Below are 12025 nucleotides of genomic sequence, written 5' to 3' on the forward strand. Positions count from 1 at the left end.
AGAAGACTTACAACTTTCAGACACGTTGCTCACGTCACATTTACGTTTTCTCTCTCAGTTGGAGGCTGCGCAGTAAAGCAAGTGATCACCGGAAAAGTGCTTCTAATAGCCTTCACTGGTCTCCGTCAAGAGCAACGGGATCTGTTGGTCCATTATATATATGTCAATGCCTACTTCTCTACCACTTCCGTGTTTTATGTCTACTAATCTGTAATACATCACGTGCCCAGAGCATCATGCCTCCCCCCTCCTCTTCCACCCATCATCCCTCTATGCACCGAGCATCTCAGAGATAACGGCCGTGTGTCTGTGCGCCTTTAAGAGCCGTATATCCTGCTGCCCTCTGCACTAAATCCCCATCGCTGCTCTGTGAGGGCGAGAGAGAAAAAAATAAATAACAGAAAGCCACGGCAATGTCCGCCAACTCCGCTTTCAACGACGAGAAGGGGGGCTCGTCCAGCGTCGGGGAGCCTGAATATGGTCACGACCCGGCGAGCGGAGGGATTTTCTCCTCCGACTACAAAAGGTACGGAGCCACCTGCCTCGGTGCCGCTTGACGCCGTTTTTATTTGTCATATTGTGGAGGGGAGGGTGTACCGTACCGGTGCAGCTATGGCGGCGGAGGGGCAGTGTGGATGTGGTTTCCTGTCTGTTAAGATGCGTAGAAAGTGCTTGTTGAAATGTTGAAATGCAAAATAGAAAACCTCAAACTGAACTTTATTAGCTCTTAGGTCCGTGATTTAATAGCGGTGTCTGCTTTTCTTTTTTTTTTCTGGTCGTGAATCTCTCACCGTGATTTGGTAGCTCAGGCAGCAGCGACAAATGATGGTTCAGGGCGGGTGTTGACTTCTAATATATATATTTATTTAGGCCATTATGTGCATTCACCGGTGTGTGTTTAAAGCGTTTAAAGGTTCGGGGTGTTTGTATTTATTGTACGTTTTGTGAGGTGAGATGTAAAAGGCCTGTCAAAGAGGATGCCAGGCCTCAGCTCCAGCTTTTTCAGCACCACCCCTGCTGGACAGCGCGCAGAGCGGCAGACACTGAGCACAGCTCAGTGTGATCATGTCAGATACAGGAACCGGTCTATAATGACCTGAGATAGGTTACTTACAGTATCAGCCATGAGTGAAAAATAACTGATCATAAACAAGTGAGACCTTGCTTAATGCTTTTCTGACTTTGTCCTTGTTCTTATTAAGTTGTGTCCTTTACATTTTTTTTCTCCTATACAGTACAGTGGCTAGACAGTCACAATACTAAGAAGAATATTTTGTTTAATTTGGTCTTTAAGTGACATAAAAAGTAAGAAATGCCAGACACAAGTTTCCACAGCTGAAGATTACTTCTTTAAAATGCTTGTTTAATACAAACAACATATTTTTTTTTACAACTGATACTGAATTTTTTTGTGAGGCTGATCATTTTGCAGATTCATTTATTTTCTATCAACTAATCGATTCGTAGCTCTTAATAATAATGATAATCCAAGGTGAGCACATTACGTAACCATGCAAACTAGTGGCATAGCAAATACTAGACATAAATAAATGTAGCTATAGTTCAATCAAACAGGAAGCCTGTTTATTATATCTCACCCTGAAACCCTCTAAAAGTTGTTTCAAAATATGTCTTGAAACCCACTAAAATGCTTTAACATCCATATGTTCATGTAAAGTTGAATTGGTTTCTAAGGACATGACTGCAATTCACACTTTGAGGTGTAAGCTTCTAACAGATAACCAGATGCCAAATCATCATTGTGCTAACTACAGCTGCACTGATCAAAAACTGCTAAATTATTAATTGGGGCAATAGGAGCAGTGTCAAAAACAAACAAACTGCATCACCAGATTTGTCATTTTGTAGGATTTGTCGGTTTGTCGTCCTGCACGGGAACAAATTGTTCTTCCAGGAACATATTTCTTTTTGCACACAGGAGGATTGTTCTTTGGTATACCAGCCGACAGTGCAGGAACTTATTATTAATACAACAGCTTACCTAAAGTGACTTACAGTGAGTGAGCAAGATACAGAAAGGTGTTATCAGACATCATTTTACTATTATGAATGATTGCTAGGTTGATAGTTACATTTTGTGTACAAGTCTCATAAAACAAGGATGTTATCTTCTCTTTGCATTCTTAAGTGGATTGTGAAAGAGTAATTTGATGTAAATGGGCTATACTGTTGCAAGTGAGTTGTGAAAAACAATGCTATTCGTTTAGGTAATAAATTTATACTTTATAGGCTAACTTCTGAGACGGTACTTGGGCTGAGGATTAAAGTCTAGCTAGCCATCCCAAGTTGGACCTTTATTGGAGCAGCTTTTGCACACAGACATGTAGAAGAGAAGTTACAAACAGCTACAGGGAAGCGTTTTTTTTTTTTTTTCAGTGCATCCTGGTTACACCTTACACCTTTTTCACAGCAGACATTTTGACTTGATTTGTCAATGTAGGCATCATTCATTTTATTATTTACACTGTGACAAATGTCAAAATGTCTTCCATGTTTGTAAAAGGCCCTTTGAGAAGATGGGCCCACAAGGAAGACCTATGGACTTTGTGTATGCTTTGATAACATACTGTTTGGAAATAGTCAAATATAGTCATACATTGTACACTTTGGTACATTTAGTCACACAGCTTAATGGGATGACATACAGGATCCTATGTATCATCGACATGTGTTAAAGGCCCTGCACACCTGCACAGGTGTTTTCACTTATTCAGGTTAATTAGTGTCATGGAAAAACTCAGACGCAGCACAACTCTGGATACGTGAAGAAGGTCCTGGAGACTTTGTTGAATTACACAGAAACATTGAATGAAATCTCGAACGAGGAGAATTGGGATTAAGCGGTAATGTTTAACCACAGTGTAGTGTCATGTAGTGCCGTCCCAAATCACTTTCAATAGGCATGTATCTCCTGCTGAAGCTGTAAATTTTGTATTATGCAAAGATATTGATGGCACCATAACATGGGCACTGCAAACACAGATGCTCACCCAAATGTTGTTTTGCTAGTTCAGTCTGTCTCTCTCTGGGAAATAGGCTAAGGTGTGATTGAGCGAGGCCCCTTTACAGCTGTTTCTTCAAAAGGAGACGGTTCCGAAACACATAACCTTATCATGAAGCAGCCTAGACTCCCTCAATCTCTAGAGACACACAGACATTCATACACAGGACAGGCTTGGTGTTGGAGAATGGTTGAATAGATCATCCTCTGACCTGTGACCTGGGGGTAACCTGATGTTACCTACGTTTTCTCCCTTGCCTCATCTTACCACAACATGGTGTTTCTGGAAATTCCACCACAGTTAGACCTCTGCTCAGGTTGAAATAGGCCTCCCCTTGCCTCAGCAAGTGAGAGGAGGCTCTCAGAGGAGCTTGGAGCGAGGAACCACAGGGCTATGATATGCAGATGTTTTTTTTTCTGAACAACAACGCCCCTTTGACCAGAATCAGTTTATTGAGCATCTGGATGACGTGAAATTGAAGTTTGAAGACAAACTACCTGAAACACGAATGCAGCACATTATTCACATTTATTTGTTTAAAATAAAGAATGTTTTGTGTAGAATCTGAACTAAGCATGAATCATGAAAACACGCTTTTCAACTTTGTTTATGTTCTTGATTAGGCAAAAGGCTTTTATTTTCCTCCTGTTATTTTCTGTTCCAAGTGCGTCTTTGAACAGCCACACGGTCGTGGTTATTATTATAGTCCTATAATGCTAACACACACAGGTGCAACCAATTTCATTAACAATGGCTCAGGCCCATTGTGCATCCCAGTAAGTCATGCCAGAGAGCCAACATGAACAATACGAAATCCTGTGAGCTCGCTCACCTAAATGTCATGCAGTCATTATTAATTGCATTAATAACACCTGTGTTTTCCCTGCAATGACTAATCCAAATAATTACAAACAATAAACTGTGTGAGAGCAATGCTACAGTTTGCAGTCTGGTAGTGTGATAATGTGCTAAACATGGTGAGGAAATCCATTTCCAAAACAGTGCATCAGTGTTTCTGTGGGTCAACTATATGCACAGCCACTCGGTTAAATCTAAACAATGGTGTTCTGATGCAAAGCCTGGCGCTGCTCTGCTGCGACTCGGGCTACCGTGTGCCGTTGCTTCATTTGTTCGTTTTTGTGTGGTTGTATGTGGCTTCTTATGAACGTTTGGTGTTTTATCCCAACACGGTGCTCAAGTGCAACACGATGCTGTTTTTACTGAGAGGACTGCTTGTCACCCTCGGGGAGTCGGTGACCACAGGCCCTGTGGTCATCCACAACCAAACCATCACTCAGGACGGGAGCGTGCCTGTGTTCCCACAGCCCTATGTTCCTACATTTCTAAGATTTTTTTAAAAATTAGGCCCTATGTTCCCACATTTCCTTTTTCATAAATTTGTATCAGATTTTATCCCCCTTTCTCCCAATTTGGTAGCCAATTACACCAAACCTATTATCCAGTAGCAATGGACTACAGATGGAACGTAACCCTAACCCTAACCTAGGGCCTAATTTTAAGAAAAATCTTAGAAATGTGGGAACATAGGGCTGCAGGAACATAGGACTGACCCCCTCAGGCCCACTCATACAAATATCTTGGTGTTTATATTGACGAGTCACTAACCTGGAGCACACATGTCGACAGTCTCTGTTGCAGACTGCAGGAACGGTTGCATTTCTTACGTCGTTTGCTAGTGGTGTCAATAAAAAAAATGATGTTGATATTTTATCAAGCAGTCCTGGAGAGCCTGGTCAGGTACAGTATTACAGCTTGGTTTGGCAACCTCCCTGTGCAGTTGAAAACTAAACGGTTTCGATTGAGTCATACTGCCTGGATGATCACTGGTGTTAAAGAGCACTTATCCATGCCAAGTATTTATGAACAGGCTTCTTTGCGACAAGCAAATAGAATTGTTAGCGACACGTCTCACGTTCTGTACGCAGAATATGAGCTGCTGCCATCCGGTAGGAGGTTTAGAGTTCCTTGTTCCAGACTTAACCGTTTCAAAAACTCATTAATCCCAGTGTCTATTAACCTCCCAAATAGCCGCCAGTCAAAGGCAGAACAGGCCTGCACGACGATGGAGATTTGTAATTGTTGTAATTGTGATCTCTACACTGATACTTATTTGTTTTGTTTTTATTTTTAATTTATTTAATTTATTTATTTTGAGTTATGTTTAACTAATGCATTGCATGATACCATGTTGGGTTTTATACACCATCAAGACCATACAGTAGTACGGTCTGTTGTGTGGTATTGTACAGTATCTGTTGTTTGTACATGCTGTCTGTGTTTGTTTGTTTTTACCATGGCTGCAGCATGGGTTAAGTGCCCAAGACAAATGTCCCACGGTGTGGGACAATAAAGTTAATCTTGATTCTTGATTGATTGAAGTCTGACCTCAAAGTCCACAGGAGCTGAAACAGGCTTGGATTTGTCCATTATACAGGCTTCAGTAGAGTAACAGAAATGTCTGTTACACAGTTTGTACTCACCCACAAAGTCCTGAGTGATGAATGATTGTTGCTTCTTTCTTTTACACGTTGCTGGTGTGAATTTGATTTCACTTTACCAAAAAGAATATCATAGAAGAAAAACCCTGCTACCAACTAGGGCTGCAACTAACAATTATTTTCATTGTTAAAATATTTTGGCTAAGTCCTGGATCTTTGCAATCCTACCTATGGCACCTTTAATCTGTCGATTACTTTCTCGATTAATCGATTAGTTATTTGATCTGTAAAATGTCAGAAAATGGTGAAAAATGCGGATCAGTGTTTCCCAAAGGCCAAGATGACGTCCTCAAATGTCTTTTTATGTCCACAACTCAAAGATTTTCCGTTTCCTCTCACAGAGGAGTGAAGAAACTAGAAAATATTCATATTGAAGAAGCTGGAATTGGAGAATTATTTTCATTAAAGAAAATGACTCGATTAATCGATTATCGAAACAGTTGGTGATTACTTTAATAGTTGACAACTAATCAATTCATCTTTGCAGCTCTACTACGAGCTACTGTATGCTGACTAATCGTACTAAATATATTCATATGACTCATCAGTGCCTGATGTGTCGTGAGTTATACTGTACGCCATCACCCTCTGTTGGATATACAGTACATACACCTCGCCTGTTTTCTTTTATACCTGTTCTCTGTGTACGTATCTCAGTTTGGGAACATGTGTATTACCATTGCTTGTATTACTGTTTTTATTGCCCTCACTATTGCAAGTTTCACTGATAAAAACCACTGTGTCACCATAAATCACCAGCAGAGGGAGTTCACTGTTTATAGATAGTAAATGTAATTTGTAGCTGTGAACTGTGAGCTTTGGATTTGCAGGGGGAGAGTTAGGCTTAAAGCTGTTTGGCAAATGTTTGTCATTAGTTTTAAACTACTTGTGAATAAATTCTGCTTTCATTAGTTGATTCAAGTGTAGGCTGGGCGTTGGTGTTGTGTCCGTACCTGTGTTTGCAGAAGTCCGTGTCTCCTCAGTGAAAGTAGATTAACTAGTTTGTCTGTAAACATGACATCTGTGACATTTTGCTTCAGTTCAGTCCTCAAACCATATTAATCTCTCATGTGTTATTATAAACACATTTCCTCCGGTTTTAAAAGGTATTTACAGGTCCTTCAGTGAAATGACTATTGTAAGTTGAATAAGAGTGTCGATCTGTGTCAGCGACTATTTCGTGGCCAGGTACTGAGGTTTTTCTGTTTGTGGGGCTCTGCAACACAGTGTTTTCTCAAGCCATTAAATCAAATGTCAAAATAGTTTGAATTCTTACTTCACATGTGATGGCTGTCCTTCTTGGCTGATGATTCAACGGGATCTGTGGGCTTTCTTTGGCTGGTTTAGTTTTGTGTGACTTTTACATCTCACCATTAGCCGTGCCAGAGACAACATACAATATGTTGTTTTGGGGTTTCTTGGCCCCTCAAACTTTATAGCTGTTGGTAGGCAGATTTTGTTTCCTGTAGACGGAGCCAGGCTAGCAATTTTCCCCCGTTTCTAGTCTTTATGCTAAGCTAAATTAACCAGCTGCTGGATGTCGCCCTTTTCATTTAGCAAACAGACATGAGAGTGGTATCAATTATCTCATCTAAATCTTAGCATGACAGCAAATTAACACATTTCCCAAAATGTCAAACTATTGCTTTATAAAAAAAACTAAAAAAAACATGCATCAGGAGTTATCCAGCTTCAGGATTTAGAAGTTTATTAATTAATGTAAGCCTTCATATATCCCTTTTACTGTAAGCGTCCTTCATTTAGAGAATATGATATCACTAGCCTCGTGGGACCGCCCTGATCTCGCGAGCTCCAGTTTTCCACTTGCAGATCAGTCTGGCATTTTTTTATTTATTTTTTATTTAACCTTTATTTATTCAGGGGCGGTTCACTGAGAGGCAGCCTCTCTTTTGCAGGAACGCCCTGATCACAATCATACAGTTATACATTCATACCTGGAAGCTGCCCAGTACAACCACAGTCTGATCTGCTGGCCACTGAGCAGCTCCACTGGAGCGGTTGGAGGTTAAGGGCCTTGCTCAAGGGCACCTCAGTGGTGGTAATGAGGGAGGGACAAGCACTGCTCTTTCACTTTCCCCACCCAGATTTTTATCCTGACATACTGTCTCTAGCCTTTAGGCCACCACTTCCAGAGATAGAGAAAATTTGGAGCCGTTCGCCAAACGACCGACCAATCAGTGTTGGTTTTGAGGCGGGTTTAGGTGTGACGCAACGAGAAGCGACTGTTCAGTCTAAACAACGTGGCTGCTTCCACGGATGAGATGAGCGTAGCTATCGTGCAAGTTTTATCCGAATTAGAAAGTATTCCTTCATTGAAAGAAGAGGAAAATATGTTTTTGCTCTTCTCCCGACTGGTTTCGGCAAGAGTTTGATCTGATTGGTTGATTTGGCCCGTCTATCACCATCATAGCTGGTGATAGACAGATGGTTTATCCAATCAGCTAACCAGTATTTTCGCCCCTTCCCAAAAGTTCTCCAATGGAAAGTTCCCAGATGGATATGCCGAGCAAATGCGAAGCGATCCATCTGGCGGAGTCAGGTTATGATATCACTGCATGTCACCCAGAATCCGACATACAAGTTTTGACAAGAAGAGGAGAGAAAAAAAAAATGCTTTTTATAAATCATGAGATTTACAGACCTGTATCTTCTTAGGCTCTTTTAAATAATGACTGTGATGCTTATTATTTAGATGGAGATCATTTAGAATAGAACATGTTCCTCCTGAATTGAGAACAAAGAGATCAAAGACGCCCCAACTTGTTAAACCATCAAATAGGCAGCTGAAGGAAGACATTCTCGCTGTATTATATCCAACATTGCATCAGTTTTTACAGCATTAGAAAACACCGGGTTGTCATCACTCTCAGTGTAGTTCACTGTTATTGCTGCAGCCCCGGCGTGTATTTGTCCCGGTGACATCCCAGGTTAAAAATCATATTAGTCGTTAGCAAATGTCAGCGAATCCTGACTGAGCTGTTACAGATCACAGGGAGAGCATATGTGAATTGTGCTTCGAGGCAGTTATTTTCATTGGGGCCAAAAAGAAATGAGTGGGAGAGGGAAAGAAAGAGAGATAGAGAGAGAGAGAGAGAGAGAGAGAGAGATGTCCTCATCACGACTCTGCCAAGAAAGCTGAGTCATGTAAGACAAGGAACAAAAAGGCCCCTCACAGAATATTAAAAATGAATAAGACGTGGACATTTTAAACATAATGAGCAAGCGTACTGAGGAATATTTCAAAACATATGTCGGCGATTGGAAAACGTTCGTTGGCAGTAAGTCGACTGAAGAAAGCTGTGATAGAGTTAAGGAGTTAACGTGGAGCAAGAAGCATTAATGTGAAGAGGCGGAGCAAAGAAGACAAGCGTGAAGTGGGGGGGGGAGTGATAACGTGGCATGAGATGGGAGAGGCTGTGTCATTGTTAGAGAGCTCAGAAACGTATATGTGGACATGTTGTATACACACAGGGAGGCACAGAGAGAGAGAGAGAGAGAGAGAGAGAGAGGCCGGTGCAGCAGCAGGAAGCAGCGAGAGGAGAGGCAAATAAAACTCAACGCCCCTCTCTGCCGAGCATCCATTTACTGAGCAGCTGATGTTTGCTGCTTCACTGGATGCGTACAGACTCAGCAGCGACGGAAGAGAAGAAAAAAAACCAACCTACAGTGCACTTGGTTTCTGGTGGATTTGGATTACAGCACTCAGGAGGCAAAGTATATCAACCTTGTCACCGTTGGGAAGAAGAGGCACTGGAGCACTTCTGAAGAGGCTTGTTGCATCATTTTTTTTTAAAAAGAAATGTCCACATTGGATAAACTAAACCTCAGAGGGAAGGAGTATTTATAACACAGAATCGAAGTGAAGCTGCTCTTTGCTGTGTGAAAACTCTGAGGAATATCTGGAGAATTTCATGGACTCGTCCAGCTGATTAAACACCGGCCGAGGAGTAGCTGAAGGAAATACTGCAGTCTTTCCACTTCATTTAACTGGGGATTCTACAGGTTGCTCTCAAGCCTAAGTTGCAAACATGACCACCATGCAAAAGCTGCTGCAGCAGCTGCCGGTGAACGCAGTGAACATGGTGAAGTCGGTTCAGAGCCAGGTCCAGGGCCAGGGCCAGGAGGAGGACAAGAGCCCCGTGCTGACCCCCGACGGCGGGCAACAGACCTGGTACAGCGCCCTGCAGTCTGATGAGCTGTGCCACCTCCGATCTGGAGGTACGGGAGGAGGAGGAGGAGGAGGAGGAGGAGGAGGGGGAGACCGCGAGGAACGGGCACCACTGGAGGAAGGTGGTGGAGGTGGTGGAAGTATCCTATCTCAGCCTTTGCGGTAGGAAAATCCAGGAGAATACAAAGCTGTTTAACCTTTCATATATACATACAGTTATGTATGTATGTTAGGGCATTTTTACTTATTTATTTTAATGGAAAATGAATTTTTTTTTTTCACTTTGTTGTTAGTTTAGCTGCTTACCTTTTAGGGCAGATTACAATGAGTATAGCAGAATAATAAGAGAGCAAGTCAGTTGTCGGTACCCCCCAATGCAAGATATGTCTTCAGGGTCGTAAGACAATTAGTCTATATCAATGACGTTTTATTTCCGTGATTGTTAAGGTGCTGCCGGAAATTCCGCCGGCGTTCCCCAATATTCAGCCGGATGTCCGTCACCTTCCTCTTTCTTTCTGTTGGCGTTTTAAACTCTGGAGGACTATGGTTAACTGCTCCTCAGATCTCTGCAGGGTAAATCCAGACAGCTAGCTAGACTATCTGTCCAATCTGAGTTTTCTGTTGCACAACTAAATCAACCTTTGAACATAGTTTACTTGTTTTAAAGTGATAGCTACTATTTAAATACCAGACGTCAAAGACTGTAATGAAACTGTAATTTGTAACGGGACAAATAATCCCTATTTAGAATTTTGATGTTCTTTATCTTGTTCAACCAAAACAAGTTCCTTTCCGAGGCTGTTTTGCAGTGGCTCCATTGCTCCGTCCAGCGCTCAGCAAGACAGTGGTCGGTACCCCCCCAAACGGGGTAAAATAAGTCTCCCTGGTCATAAGACAATTAACAAGACAGAAAATAAGAAAAAATATATTTCATCAACACAAACTTATTTTTCTTTCTGACTTGCATTGTATCTTGAAATACTAGATCGTTTTAGGCCTATCAAACTATTAAAAATATTGTTCTTTAGTTAAACTGCTTGCAACTCATTGTCATATGCACCATTTGGAAAGGGGTGGCTTGTAGACCGCTTCACTTTAAAGGAACACAAGCCAAAAAGGCTGGGGACCCCAAGTATTAAACGTTATAGTTTACAGTTAAAAAGTGTAAAGAGTGTATCGACTTTAGGGCAACTAAAAATTATTTTAATCTGCCGATTATTTACTGGATTAATCGACTAGTTGCTTGTCTATAAAATGTCAGAAAAATACTGAAAATGCCCGTCTCATCTCACAGATCACAAGATCACATTTTCAAATGTCTTTTCTCAGACCAACAGTCACAACCCAAAGACATTCAGTTTACAATATATGATATAAAAACAGAAAATCCTCACATTGGAGAATCTTGAAGCAGGAAATGTTTTGTATTTTTGCTTGAAAAGAATTACTCAAACAATTAATTGATTTGCTAAACACTTTTATGTTCTGTCCTGTTTCAGGTCCAGTCTATAGATAACTTTTTATAAAAAAAAATTATTTAACCTTTATTTAACCAGTTAGGCCGTTGAGAACAGGTTCTCATTTGCAACGACGACCTGGCCAAGAAAAGCATAAGCATGCAAGACATACAGTTTCACATACAATAACATACAAAAAAACAGAATACAATAGGCTAAATAAAGTGCAGATTAGGTGGGCATTACAAAGCTGGCGCGAAGGGAGGTGTAAGTAACATAACTCATAACATAACTTTTAGAAACGGGGATAGACATTTTTCACTATTTTCTGACATTTTATAGACCAGGCGATTAATCGATTAATGAAGAAAATAATCGGCAGATGAATTGATAATGAAAATAATGATTAGTTGCAGCCCTAGATTCCATGCAAAGGCCATAAGAGCTTCTGTACTCTGTAATTACTTAGACTTCAAACCTTTCAAAGGAACATCAAAAGAGGTTTTCTTTGGAAATATATTACTATAATTACACTTCTGGATTTTATTGGGTCGTACCGATAGATTATTCTCATTTTACAGGATGAGAGTTTTACTGAAGCACACTTCAGGTTGGTTTAAGCAGGAATACTGTATTTTACACCAAGAAAAAACAGGAAACTTTCAAAAGTCTCAGCTGACAAAGTCGGCTTATGTAAAACAGCCTGCCTATAAATGCACGCTACGACTCCGCAATTTTTCACTTTCCTCCGATTCATGCAAATATATTTTCACATCCACTCCTTTCTAATGTCGCTGCTGTTGTGCGGGGCTCTGTTCTTGGTGAACAACATGACAT

The 12025-nt window shown here is 41.0% G+C and overlaps 1 protein-coding gene across 1 annotated transcript in view; it reads left to right on the forward strand.

The window, feature by feature from the left end:
• Positions 1–257: 257 nt before the first annotated feature.
• Positions 258–12025, forward strand: part of LOC120563761 (AP-3 complex subunit beta-2) — a 51745-nt gene continuing 39977 nt past the window's right edge. Inside the window, exon 1 of the mRNA XM_039808150.1 lies at positions 258–526. Within this exon, the coding sequence (XP_039664084.1) occupies positions 414–526 (113 nt within the window). The 5' untranslated portion in view covers positions 258–413. The remainder of the gene's footprint in view (positions 527–12025) is intronic.

Source organism: Perca fluviatilis, chromosome 8, assembly GCF_010015445.1.
Source record: "Perca fluviatilis chromosome 8, GENO_Pfluv_1.0, whole genome shotgun sequence".
NCBI lineage: Eukaryota > Metazoa > Chordata > Actinopteri > Perciformes > Percidae > Perca > Perca fluviatilis.